The following is a 14,873-nucleotide window of genomic DNA, read 5'->3' on the forward strand; positions in this document are numbered from 1 at the left end:
ACATTTCCCATGATACCTACGTTCCTCCCTACAAATAAATAAATCTGAAGCTGGAAGAAAAAAACGAATCATATAATATAATAATATACCATTTAGCAGACGCTTTTATCAAAAGCGACTTACAGTCATGCGTGCATACATTTTTTTTGTGTATGGGTGGTCCCGGGGATCGAACCCACTACCTTGGCGTTACAAGCGCCGTGCTCTACCAGCTGAGCTACAGAGGACCACATCATGTTGGGAAAAAGATGCAAGCAACATCGGCGAGTCGGCACACTCATGGGTGAACTTGTTTTGCAATGCAGCAGGCGACGACATGCAGAGTTCCAATCCTCATCAGGCAAATCCAAGGGTCCTAAAGTGCAAACCTCAATCACCGGGAGCCTGTCACTTGCAAAACAGTCATCCACTCAGTGGCACTTTGCCCAAGTGTGTCCGACATCGCTCTACCACCACCACCTGATGAGGACGAACACCCTTGGCTGGATCTAAAATAAATGTTTTATTTTCTCGGAATGAAGGATTCATCCTACCAGATGAAATGTATGTTATGTTTACCAAAAGTTCAGGAAATAAAAGCGTTCAAGAACTCGTCTTCGAACCTAAAAAAACACATTGAGGTAAGCCTACTGTTAGCTTGCTAGCTAGAATAATGTTAGCGTGCTAATTAGCATGCTAGCTAGCATTAGCTAACCTAGCTAGCCCACATTTGCTAATGCAACAAGCAGTGTTAGTTGATGCTAGCTAATCCTATATACCTAAATAGTTCACTAGCTAGTATCTACCTACTTTAGCTGGCTAAAATGTGCCCAGATTCGGAAGCTCTGTTAGCTAACGCAATCTAACTAAACGGACACGAGCTAACTAGCTAGCTTGTTAACAAGCTAGCTAACTAGTAGTTTCCATCTCTGGGCACATTTTAGTCAGCTAACGTTACTCTAGCCAAATACCTTTTCTCTAAACACCTGGTCAAGCTAGCTAGCTAACTAATGTTAGCGTTCGGGTGATAACTAGCCATTTTATTCCTTGTGTTAGTTGTTCTTACCTAGTTAATTACTGTAGACTTAAGTTAATGACGTAACCTACTAGCTAGATCAATTAACATAGTTGTTTCTCATTGTTATATTAAGTGGTGGTCACAAACTCTCAATTAACTAATGTTGTTTATAGCTTTAAAATTAGGATCCTATACCTAAGTATTTGGTGATGGTAGTAATGTAGCTAAGTAACTGTCTTTCTCTTTTCCTTTTCTTCTTATTTCAGAGAAAGTATGTACACCATCTTAAGAAGTATGGAGAACTGACGGCAAACACTGAAGAGAACTTGCCCCTAAGACTCCCTCCACCATCAAGCAGAGCACATTACTGAAGACAGTGTCTCAAAAATCCATAGGCAAAGCTGTGGTGAAGAATGTGGTCCAAGGGCTCCAACCATTCGCTGTTGTAGAACAAGAACCGTTCAGAGAGTTTGTCCAGGATCTGCAGCCTAACTCAAAGATCTTATCAAGGCCCACACTGTGCTCCAGGTTTGATGAAGCCTCCACGGAAATGAAGAAGGTGACTGAGGCCATGAGAGGACTTGACCACATCGCCACCACCACTGACTCCCGGTCTGCAAGAAGACGGAGCTTCATTGGTGTTACAGCCCACTGGGTAGACCCTGACAGTCTCAACAGATGCTCTGCAGCCCTGGCTGGTAAACGGTTGAGAGGATCGCACACCTTTGATGTGTTGGCAGGCGCCCTAAATTACATCCATTCTGAGTTTGAAATCCGGGGAAAGATTGTGAGAACAACAACAGACAATGGCTCTAACTTCTTGAAAGCTTTCCAAGTTTTTGGAGAAGTTGCAAACAACGAGGCAGTGGGTGGTGAAGCAGCTCAGCCAGGACAGGAAGGTGATGTAGAGGAACAAGAGGAGAGTGGTCCCGTGTAGCTCAGTTGGTAGAGCATGGCGCTTGCAAGGTTGTGGGTTCGATTCCCATGGGGGGCCAGTATGAAAATGTATGCACTCACTAACTGTAAGTCGCTCTGGATAAGAGCGTCTGTTAAATGACTAAAATGTAAGAAGTGGAGTTTGTTGGTGTGGCCACGATCCTGAATGAAGATGATGGTTTTGAGTACCAGTTGCCAAAGCACCAGCGCTGTGCTGGCAACCTACTCAACTTAGAATCTACAGTCGATGCCCTGAAAGCAACATCCAGTGAGGCTTACAAAAAAGTGTGCCGTTCAACATTTGGCAAGTACCAAGCACTTTGGAACAGATGCGGAAGATCCACACTTGCAGCGAAAACGGTTGAAGATGTTTGCGACCTCCAGCTGCTGCGCCCGAATGGTTCATGGCTGTAGAAAGACTCCTGAGGATCGTCAAAGACAAAGGAGAGGCGGCCGTCAGAGTTCTCTGTACAGACTTCGAGGTTCCAATGTAAATAAGGATTATGTATTATTTTGTCATAATTTAAGGTCTTGAATGTTGTCTAAATCTGTTGCAGTGTTTCCTGACCCTTTGCTTGGGGACTAATAACTGTTTCACATGTTGTAGCCATACACTATCATTCATCCATTTAGTCAACTACTCATCCAGCCATTGATTACTGTAGTTAAATCAGGTGAAATGGTTAGTGGTCCCCTTTGTATATGGTTAAGAAACAGTATTATTATTATTATTATTATTTATTTTTTTCCAGCTGAACTCGCCTTCCTCACAGAGTATGCTGCCACCATGAGCCCAGTCGCAAAGGCCATCAACATCCTGCAGGCTGAAACCAATGTCAACCTGCTGATCACAAAACTTGACCGAATCAAGTTGTCGCTGAAGTACTGTAAGCCTCTGGTGGATGCGCTACAACTGGGACTGAAGAAGCGCTTCAGCCACATGTTTCACAACCCTGAGCTGATCGCAGCTGCAATCCTTCTCCCCAAATTCAAAACAACGTGGACAAAGGATGACGCCACCATCAGAATGGGTAAGACAACGTGGTTAATTAACAGTATTTTATTATTCATAAACAACTGTGTATAGTGTACATTTTGACACTTCATAGATTTGAGAACCACCCATTTAAACTACACTCCTGACTTTGTGGTTCAGTCCAATGGGTAGCCTACTTAGCCCTGTTGCTTGGTTTATATAGATGGGGGATGTCGATGGATTAATGTAGGCTCATAACGGCATGATATCTATTGTCATCTTCCTTGTATTTCAGGAATGGACTACATCAAGGACCACTTGGAAGAACCCTTGCTACAGCTGGGTGATGGCACCAGTTCATCAGATGAGGAGGACTTCTTCTCTGCCATGAAGATGTCTCAAGCACAAGAAAGCTCCAAACAGCTGGACGGATACCTGGCCGGTTCAGCTGATCATATGGAGTTGCTCAAGTCCTTCCCGGCAGTCTGTAAGCTGTTTCTGAGGCTAAACACACCCTTACCTGCATCAGATGCATGTGAAAGGCTGTTCAGCATTGCATGACTTGTTTTCAGCCCCAGGAGAGCAAGGCTGGATTCCAGAAACTTTGAAAACCAGCTTTTACTGAAGATGAACCGTAAATTCTTCAACTTCAAGTAATGACAGCTTAACGCTAGCAAGCCCAAGGACATGGATGCCTTATGCGTTTTTTAAATGTATGTTTAAAATTCGCAAGTTATAGGTGTCCTTGTTACAAAGGCATGACCTGACACACTGATTTCTAATACAGTTCTATCAGTGGTGATGTCCTCATATATGTACTTTTGATAAGCTCATCAACATTTTTTTTTTTTTTTTGTATATGGTTCTATTATAGGATGTTTTTTCTAAAGCAAAGTGACTGTGATTGTAAGTGCTTACGTTTACTGGCTATATTTCTTAATTATTAAGGCATAATTCTATTTTGTCTGTAAGAGATGTACTTTGAAGTGTTGCCTATTTGAGAATCCACTTTTTATTTATTTATCTGAGCTCTTGTATCCGTAAGACTGTTACCTTTCAGAAAAGCTCAAACTAAATAAAGGTCTGGCTGTTTTGCTTTTTGGATTTACGGCTCTTACGTTTCATACTTTTACTTTTGATCCTTAAGTACATTTACCATACGGCTATTTAATATCAGGTACTTTAAGACTTTTACTCAAGTAGTATTCTAATGGGTGACTTTCACTTTTACTTGAGTCACTAACTGTAAGTCGCTCTGGATAAGAGCGTCTGCTAAATGACTAAAATGTAAATGTAATGTCATTTTCCAGTAAGGTATCTTTTACTCAAGTATGGTTGTTTGGTATTTTTTCCACCACTGCTTAATATAAGGAATTTGATGTATAACTTTTACTTTTTAATTTTACTCAAGTATGATGATTGAGTACTTTTTCCACCACTGTACTTAAGTATATTTAAAAACAGATGCTTTTAGTATTTTACTTGGTGACTTTCACTTTTACTTGAGTAATTTTCTATTAAGGTATCTTTACTTTTACTCAAGTATGACATTTGAGTACCTTTTCCACCACTGGAAACTCACCTTTATCTAGAATCTCCAGTTGAAACTAGCTAGCCAGCTAACTAGCTACTTGCTATTAGCCACCGTTAGCGGTTTTCACCCAGAACATCGGATTTTCTACTGGAATAACTGAATCACTGGACCCTAACACCGGATCGGAACTAGCTAGCCGCAACCGAATGGATGTTGCTGTAGGCTAATCACCACTGCCCCCGACGCAAACACCAGTTAGCCTTGAGCCAGTCCCATATCCCGGCTATCTACCTCTTTGTCTACCGGACGGGAGTAGCCAGCTTACTAGCTACTTGCTATTAGCCACCGTTAGCGTTTTTTCACCATTGTCCATGGCCTGCACTACCTACCAGCCAGCTCTAGCCTGGACTATTATCGGCCAGTCTACACTGTGCGTTATCGACCCAGAACATATCGGATTTTACATTTTAGTCATTTAGCAGAAGCTCTTATCTTATAAGTGCATACATTATTTTTATTTTTTATACTGGTCCCCTGTGGGAAACGAACCCACAACCCTGGCGTTGCAAACGCCATGCTCTTCCAACTGAGGTACACTGGATTTTCTGCCGGAATCACTAAATCACTGGACCTTTAACACCTGATCATCGCAACTAGCTAGCTGCAACCAAATGGATGTTGTTGTTGGCTAATCAGCCTTGAGCTAGCCTCGAGTCAGGCACATCTCCCGGCTATCTACCTCTCTGTCAACCGGACGGGACCTCCTAGAGTCGACACGGAGCCCCACCGATCCATCACGACTGGTCTACCGATGTAATCGTCTGTGGTTTCAACAGGCTTCCCGTTGCGATGACCACGAAGATCCATCTGCTAGCCCCGGCCCGCTAGCACACGCAAACAACAGCCGTGCTTCCTGCTCGCTGTGCTTTAGCATCAATTCGGCTCTGCTGACACTCACAAACAGATCAATAAAAACGATGTTGTCTGATCCATATATTTGGCATACGAAAAGGTGTGACACAAATATAATATGATGTCCATCTAACCTGTAGGAGGAAATTATTGTCCAAAAACAAACAAAAGTGGCACTGACCCAATGGTAAAGACAGTAAATATGCACACTCACCGGGTATATGGCCGTTGTTCTCTGCTGGTGCCAATAAGAGAGGCTACTGTTTGCTCAATTAAGTTAAGCATTTTGATAACTAAAAGACAGATTGAAGCCTTTTCATTGTCATCTCTTTACAGCAATAGCCATTTGCTTTCAAACAGTTTTTCCGCAAATTTATATTTAAATATTGCGATATGCCTAGCTGGGTCTCTCTGGTTTTCACTGACAGTCACAACTCAACAATCATCTGTTTGGTATTTGCAGCACGCACTGCGCATATTGCGGGCCCTTCCGACTCTAGGCTATGCGATTTAAAACAATCCACAGCTTTTTTTATATACAGTGCATTCGGAAAGTATTCAGACCCCTTGACTTTTTCCACATTTTGTTACGTTACAGCCTTATTCTAAAATGGATTAAATAAATAAAAAATCCAAATCAATCTACACACAATACCACATAAACAGGTTTTTAGAAATGTTTGCAAATGTATAAAAATTTAAAAACAGAAATACCTTATTTACATAAGCATTCAGACCCTTTGCTATGAGACTCGAAATTGAGCTCAGGTGCATCCGGTTTCCATTGATCATCCTTGAGATGTTTCTACAACTTGATTGGAGTCCACATGTGGTACATTCAATTGATTGGACATGATTTGGAAAGGCACACACCTGTCTATATAAGGTCCAACAGTTGACAGTGCATGTCAGAGCAAAAACCAAGGCATGAGGTCTAAGGAATTGTCAGAGACAGGATTGTGTCGAGGCACAGATCTGGGGAAGGATACCAAAAAAGATATGCAGCATTGAAGGTCCCCAAGAACACAATGGCCTCCATGACTCTTAAATTGAAGAAGTTTGGAACCACCAAGACTATTCCTAGAACTGGCCGCCCGGCCAAACTGAACAATCGGGGGAGAAGGGCCATGCTCAGGGAGGTGATCAAGAACCTGATAGTCACTTGGACAAGCCTTTATGGTAGAGTGGCCAGATGGAAGCCACTCCTCAGTAAAAGGCACATGAAAGACAGCTTAAGGCACCTAAAGGACTCTCAGATCATGAGAAACAAGATTATTTGGTCTGATGAAACCAAGATTGAACTCTTTGGCCTGAATGCCAAGCGTCACATCTGGAGGAAACCTGGCACCATCCCTACGGTGAAGCATGGTGGTGGCAGCATCATGCTGTCGGGATGTTTTTCAACGGCAGGGACTGGGAGACTAGTCAGGATCGAGAGAAAGATGAACGGAGCAAAGTACAGAGAGATCCTTGATGAAAACCTGCTCCAGAGCGCTCAGTACCTCAGACTGGGGCAAAGGTTCACCTTCCAACAGGACAATGCACACAGCCAAGACAACGCAGGAGTGGCTTCGGGAAAAGTCTTTGAATGTCCTTGAGTGGCCCAGCCAGAGCCCGGACTTGAACCTGATCAAACATCTCTGGAGAGACCTGAAAATAGCTGTGCAGCGACGCTCCCCATCCAACCTGACAGACTTGAAAGGATCTGCAGAGAAGAATGGGAGAAACTCCCCAAATACAGGTGTACCAAGCTTGTAGTGTCATACCCAAGAAGACTCAAGGCTGTAATGGCTGCCAAAGGTGCTTCAACAAAGTACTGAGTAAGGGGTCTGAATACTTATGTAAATGTTTAAAGGTTTTTTTTGTTATACATTTTCTAAAATGTCTAAAAACCTGTTTTTGCTTTGTCATTATGGGGTATTGTGTGTAGATTGATGAGGATTTTTTAAAATCCATTTTAGAATAAGGCTGTAACGTAACAAAATGTGGAAAAGGTCAAGGGGTCTGAATACTTTCTGAATGCACTGTATATACAAAAGTATGTGGACATCGCTTTAAATTAGTGGATTTGGCTATTTCAGCTACTCCCGTTGCTGACAGGTGTATAAAAACAAGCACACAGCCATGCAATCTCCATAGACAAACATTGGCAGTAGAATGGCCTTATTGAAGAGCTCAGTGACTTTCAACACGGCACCCTCATAGGATGCCACCTTTCCAACAAGTCAGTTCGTCAAATTCCTGCCCTGCTAGAGCTGCCCCGGTCAACTGTAAGTGCTGTTATTGTGAAGTGGAAACGTCTAGGAGCAACAACGGCTCAGCCGCGAAGTGGTAGGCCACACAAGCTCACAGAACGCGACCGCCGAGTGAGTCTGTCCTCAGTTGCAACACTTACTACCGAGTTCCAAACTGCCTCCGGAAGCAACGTCAGCACAAGAACTGTTCGTCAGGAGCTTAATGAAATGGGTTTCCATGGCCCAGCAGCCGCAAACAAGCCTAAGATCACCATGTGCAATGCCAAGTGTTGTCTGGAGTGGTGTAAAGCTCGCCGCCATTGGACTCTGGAGCAGTGGAAACACGTTCTCTGGAGTGATGAATCACGCTTCACCATCTGGCAGTCCAAAGTATGAATCTGGGTTTGGCGGGTGCCAGGAGAACGCTACCTGCATAGTGGCAACTGTAAAGTTTGGAGGATAATGGTCTGGGGCTGTTTTTCATGGTTCGGGCTAGGCCCCTTAGTTCCAGTGAAGGGAAATCTTAATGCTACAGCATACAATGACATTCTAGTCGATTCTGTGCTTCCAACTTTGCAACAACAGTTTGGGGAAGGCCCTTTCCTTTTTCAGCATGACAATGCCCCTGTGCACAAAGCGAGGGCCATACAGAAATGGTTTGCTGAGATCGGTGTGGAAGAACTTGACTGGCCTGCACAGAGCCCTGACCTCAACCCCATTAACACCTTTTGAGTGAATTGGAACGCTGACTGCGAGCTAGGCCTAATCGCCCAACATCAGTGCCCGACCTCACTAACGCTCTTGTGGCTGAATGGAAGCAAGTTACCGCAGCAATGTTCCAACATCTAGTGTAAAGCCTTCCCAGAAGAGTGGAGGCTGTTATAGCAACAAAGGGGGGACCAACTCGATATTACTGCCCATGATTATGGAATGAGATGTTTGACAAGCATGGGTCCACATACTATTGGTCATGTAGTGTATCTTTAAGATACACTGCTCAAAAAAATTAAGGGAACACTTAAACAACACAATGTAACTCCAAGTCAATCACACTTCTGTGAAATCAAACTGTCCACTTAGGAAGCAACACTGATTGACAATAAATTTCACATGCTGTTGTGCAAATGGAATAGACAACAGGTGGAAATTATAGGCAATTAGCAAGACACCCCCCAATAAAGGACTGGTTTTGCAGGTGGTGACCACAGACCACTTCTCAGTTCCTATGCTTCCTGGCTGATGTTTTGGTCACTTTTGAATGCTGGCGGTGCTTTCACTCTAGTGGTAGCATGAGACGGAATCTACAACCCACACAAGTGGCTCCGGTAGTGCAGCTCATCCAGGATGGCACATCAATACGAGCTGTGGCAAGAAGGTTTGCTGTGTTTGTCAGCGTAGTGTCCAGAGCATGGAGGCACTACCAGGAGACAGGCCAGTACATCAGGAGACGTGGAGGAGGCCGTAGGAGGGCAACAACCCAGCAGCAGGACTGCTACCTCCGCCTTTGTGCAAGGAGGAGCAGGAGGAGCACTGCCAGAGCCCTGAAAATGACATCCAGCAGGCCACAAATGTGCATGTGTCTGCTCAAACGGTCAGAAACAGACTCCATGAGGGTGGTATGAGGGCCCGACGTCCACAGGTGGGGGTTGTGCTTACAACCCAACACCGTGCAGGGCGTTTGGCATTTGCCAGAGAACAACAAGATTGGTAAATTCGCCACTTGCGCCCTGTGCTCTTCACAGATGAAAGCAGGTTCACACTGAGCACGTGACAGACGTGACAGAGTCTGGAGACGCCGTGGAGAACGTTCTGCTGCCTGCAACATCCTCCAGCATGACCGGTTTGGCGGTGGGTAGTCATGGTGTGGGGTGGCATTTCTTTTGGTGGCCGCACAGCCCTCCATGTGCTCTCCAGAGGTAGCCTGACTGCCATTAGGTACCGAGATGAGATCCTCAGACCCCTTGTGAGACCATATGCTGGTGCGGTTGGCCCTGGGTTCCTCCTAATGCAAGACAATGCTAGACCTCATGTGGCTGAAGTGTGTCAGCAGTTCCTGCAAGAGGAAGGCATTGATGCTATGGACTGGCCTGCCCGTTCCCCAGACCTGAATCCAATTGAGCACATCTGGGACATCATGTCTCGCTCCATCCACCAACGCCACGTTGCACCACAGACTGTCCAGGAGTTGGCGGATGCTTTAGTCCAGGTCTGGGAGGAGATCCCTCAGGAGACCATCCGCCACCTCATCAGGAGCATGCCCAGGCGTTGTAGGGAGGTCATACAGGCACGTGGAGGCCACACACACTACTGAGACTCATTTTGACTTGTTTTAAGGACATTACATCAAAGTTGGATCAACCTGTAGTGTGGTTTTCCACTTTAATTTTGAGGGTGACTCCAAATCCAGACCTCCATGGGTTGATAAATTTGATTTCCATTGATAATTTTAGTGTGATTTTGTTGTCAGCACATTCAACTATGTAAAGAAAAAAGTATTTAATAAGATTATTTCATTCATTCAGATCTAGGATGTGTTATTTTAGTGTTCCCTTTATTTTTTTGAGCAGTGTATTTTCAAATTTCTCTCCCTCATGATGTAACAAGTAATGGTAGACATATGAAGTAGTTATAGTGATTTTACAGATTAAGTGATTAAAACTCACAATTCCATTACCAAATTGGTAATGGAATTACCAGAAAATCAGTAACGGAATTACTGCAATTGGAAATCATAATAGTCACAAATCATAGTTGTGTCACCTGCTACTGTCCTCCCTTCCTCTGGCATACTGTTATGTTCAGATGATAACTGTTTTCTTTGTCTTTCTGTTGTCTGGTGGTCAAACCAAGTGTTAAAACGTTCAGAGTCGGTACATTTACATTTACATTTAAGTCATTTAGCAGACGCTCTTATCCAGAGCGACTTACAGGAGCAATTAGGGTTAAGTGCCTTGCTCAAGGGCACATTTACGTCATTTAGCAGACGCTCTAGTCCAGAGCGACTCACAAATTGATGCATTCACCCTATAGCCAGTGGGATAACCACTTTACAATTTTTTTTTTGGGGGGGGGGGTTAAAGGATTACATTATCCTATCCCAGGTATTCCTTAAAGAGGTGGGGTTTCAAATGTCTCCGGAAGGTGGTGAGTGACTCCGCTGTCCTGGCGTCGTGAGGGAGCTTGTTCCACCATTGGGGTGCCAGAGCAGCGAACAGTTTTGACTGGGCTGAGCGGGAACTATGCTTCCGCAGAGGAAGGGGAGCCAGCAGGCCAGAGGTGGATGAACGCAATGCCCTCGTTTGGGTGTAGGGACTGATCAGAGCCCGAAGGTACAGAGGTGCCGTTCCCCTCGCTGCTCCAAAGGCAAGCACCATGGTCTTGTAACGGATGCGAGCTTCAACTGGAAGCCAGTGGAGTGTGCGGAAGAGGGGGGTGACGTGAGAGAACTTGGGAAGGTTGAACACCAGACGGGCTGCGGCATTCTGGATGAGTTGTAGGGGTTTAATGGCACATGCAGGGAGGCCAGCCAACAGCGAGTTGCAGTAATCCAGACGGGAGATGACAAGTGCCTGGATTAGGACCTGTGCCGCTTCCTGTGTGAGGCAGGGTCGTACTCTCCGAATGTTGTAGAGCATGAACCTGCAGGAGCGGGTCACCACCTTGATGTTAGCGGAGAACGACAGGGTGTTGTCCAGGGTCACGCCAAGGCTCTTCGCACTCTGGGAGGAGGACACAACGGAGTTGTCAACCGTGATGGCGAGATCATGGAACGGGCAGTCCTTCCCCGGGAGGAAGAGCAGCTCCGTCTTGCCAGGGTTCAGCTTGAGGTGGTGATCCGTCATCCATACTGATATGTCTGCCAGACATGCAGAGATGCGATTCGCCACCTGGTTATCAGAAGGGGGAAAGGAGAAGATTAGTTGTGTATCGTCAGCGTAGCAATGATAGGAGAGGCCGTGTGAGGATATGACAGAGCCAAGTGACTTGGTGTATAGGGAGAAAAGGAGAGGGCCTAGAACTGAGCCCTGGGGGACACCAGTGGTGAGAGCACGTGGTGCTCTCCCTCTCTCGCTCTGCCTCTCTCTCTCACTCTCCATTTAATGTCACCTCTCCCAGGTCTTACTGACACCTACCCATGCCTTGAGACCCCTCTCTTTCCATTTACTGTAACCAGCATCCTCACAAACTGAGCACCGACCGACACCGGACGTACATTGTGAAGTAGTTGAAATTTGGCCACTCCACTCTGGCCGTGATGTTAACGTCCACAGATGGGCCGGACTTGACTATATCTGAACCTATCATAGACGTATGATTCACAAGTTTGTACTGTAAAGTGAGTAAAGCACAGTATAGTACAATACTGTACAGTACAGTACAGTGAGTAGAGCACAGTAGTGTACAGTACAATAGGTCGTTGTCATCAAAACGTCACAATCAGGTGAAGAACGTTTGATTTGCTTGCTGGTGGGCAAGTAGACCGCAGCTCCACTAAAACCATTGACAACGGTGTGCCGTTTAATGGATTGTTAAATACATTGTATAACTATTTGGTTGTAATATCATCACCTCTTGAAGAGCGTAGTCAGAACTACAAATGTCAGATATTTCACCTGTAAAACGTGAGGAATTATCATTCACGATTGACAGTGATGGCCTAATTTATAATAAGGTAGGTCTAATTTGGTGTTTTAGGAATTTAGCCACGTACAGTAGGCCTATGTGTAGGCATAGCCAATCATGCAATTTGGATGATGCATTGTGTGTATATTCTAAAATGATTTTATACAATAGGCTTCATGTCGGTACCAACTTTCATTCACAAATGATGGTTTAATAATAATTTTTAAAATGGTGCTCCGGTAGGCTACCTAAAATAGCACTACACCACTGGTTCTAATAATTGTAAAGCAATTGCCATGTGTGGTCAACTGATAATTCCAGCACCATTTTGATTGGGACCGAGTCATTGCGCTGCTTTGAGACAAGCATGGGAACTCATCTTGATAAATCAATCAATGTCCGATTTTTGTTTTCACTGAATCTCCGTTTGGATATTTGGTTACAATCATGCTGGGAAATGTTAGCTAAGTTGAGGTGAGTGCTCATGATCATCAGTCTAGCTATTGAAAGCAATGCAGATCTTCTCCACACACACACACACATTAGGCATATAGCCTACCTGATGAGCTTCCTTATGTTTTCCTGAACTTTCCAAGACTTTTGTGATGCATTTCAGCCACTTAGCCTACTGATGTGAATAAACATTTGTACACTTTTCCAATAGGCTATTCAAGTCATTTGACATTTTTATTGTTTAGAAAGGTCACAAGGCCTACATGTTTCTGTAACAATATAGCTGAAACCACTATTGGCTTCATTGACTTACTGAATATATTCTCATAATTGTAGGCTAGGCTACTTGCTATTATATTATTGTAATAGTAGGCCTAACTACACAATAGCATTATATGGGGTTACTGACCACAATCGATTGAATTAATAATAAGAAGTGTTGATTAATTGATTTGGCCTTGGGGAGAGCACAGAGTATGGAAGAAAACATAGCGCTGCAGGACGGGGTTCTGGAAGTGCTGCAGATCAATTGAAATAAACAGTATATTGTTGTTATGTTTCTCATGTCCAGATGCTGTTCATGTTTTGTTTCATGTTTATTTATTATTAAATCCACAACCTGTACTTGCTTCTCGTCTCCCAGTGTCTGTCGCTACACTGCCATAGTCTTAAGATATCTGTCATATGGAAATGAATAAACATGTGATGCTGTCCCCTAACCGGTGTGATTGCAAAATGATGATTGATTGATTGATTGATTTAATTCATTTGATAATCAAACTTAGAAGGCTGCTTCTGCCGGAGACAACATTACATACGGGCAATTCCACGGTATGGAATTACACTTTGACTCAGTCTTTTCACTTTAAAATGTATGCCAAACAAAAACCATTGATTTAAAAGTTTAACAAACCATACAATTTCCACTCAGAAATTCACAAACTAATTTAGTGGAAGAACTGTGCAGATGCAAACTTTGTTAACGGAATTACGGTAAAATCTCCCTCCGTTTTTTATGCAACCACGTTTTCCAAAAACGGTTAATTATCTGCTCAGAATAAAGATTTAAAGATGTCTGCAGAATGAATGGGGTGTCAGATATGACATTGTCAGCTATAGGGTGTCAGCTATAGTTAAGAGGATTTACACCCGGTACCGGAATTATATGATGGGTCCCTGATCTGTACTACACAGAAATGCATAATTATGGATATGAATGTCATTCTCCTTATGTTTCACAAGTTTGGACATCACAGTGCAGCATAGCAGAGCAAAGTAGAGTACAATGCAGTATAGTACAATACAGTTCAGTACAGTAAAGTACAGTAGAGTTCAGTACAGTAAAGTATAGTACAGTACAATATACTGTACTCTACTATACTCTACTTTTCTTTACTGTACTGCATTGTACTGCACTACTGTATAGCTTGTTATCAATAAAACGTCACCATACAGTGCAGAGCGTTCGATTTGCCTGCTGGGGGCAAGGTGACCCCCAGCTCTGCTAAAACTATTGACAACTACAGTGAGGGAAAAAAGTATTTGATCCCCTGCTGATTTTGTACGTTTGCCCACTGACAAAGAAATGATCAGTCTATAATTGTAATAGTAGGTTTATTTGAACAGTGAGAGACAGAATAACAACAATCCCATAGAAAATCTGTGGAGGGAGCTGAAGGTTCGAGTTGCCAAACGTCAGCCTCGAAACCTTAATGACTTGGAGAAGATCTGCAAAGAGGAGTGGGACAAAATCCCTCCTGAGATGTGTGCAAACCTGGTGGCCAACTACAAGAAACGTCTGACCTCTGTGATTGCCAACAAGGGTTTTGCCACCAAGTACTAAATCATGTTTTGCAGAGGGGGAATACTTATTTCCCTCATTAAAATGCTAATCAATTTATAACATTTTTGACATGCGTTTTTCTGGATTATTTTGTTGTTATTCTGTCTCTCACTGTTCAAATAAACCTACCATTAAAATTATAGACTGATCATGTCTTTGTCAGTGGGCAAACGTACAAAATCAGCAGAGGATCAAATACTTTTTTCCCTCACTGTACCTGCACCGTATAGCTGGTTTAATATCAGATACAAATCTGATTCCTGGCCATGAGACGTGTCTGAATGGTCAAATCAGATTTATTTGCCCTCAAGTGTTTTTCACACTGTTATTTGTCATATATTGTCACTTGCTGTTGACAGTTTCAC

At 43.7% G+C, this 14,873-nt stretch overlaps 1 protein-coding gene across 1 annotated transcript in view; it reads left to right on the plus strand.

The window, feature by feature from the left end:
• Positions 1–1,547: 1,547 nt before the first annotated feature.
• LOC311138874 (pleckstrin homology domain-containing family G member 4B-like) overlaps positions 1,548–14,873 on the plus strand; it is a gene marked incomplete at both ends in the record, with an annotated part of 135,480 nt that continues 122,154 nt past the window's right edge. The window contains 3 exon segments of the mRNA XM_084173668.1: positions 1,548–1,695; positions 2,686–2,964; positions 3,205–3,392. Of these exon segments, the coding sequence (XP_084029794.1) occupies positions 1,548–1,695; positions 2,686–2,964; positions 3,205–3,392 (615 nt within the window).

This window comes from Coregonus lavaretus (genome assembly GCF_964263955.1).
Source record: "Coregonus lavaretus genome assembly, chromosome: 12".
Classification (NCBI taxonomy): Eukaryota; Metazoa; Chordata; class Actinopteri; order Salmoniformes; family Salmonidae; genus Coregonus; species Coregonus lavaretus.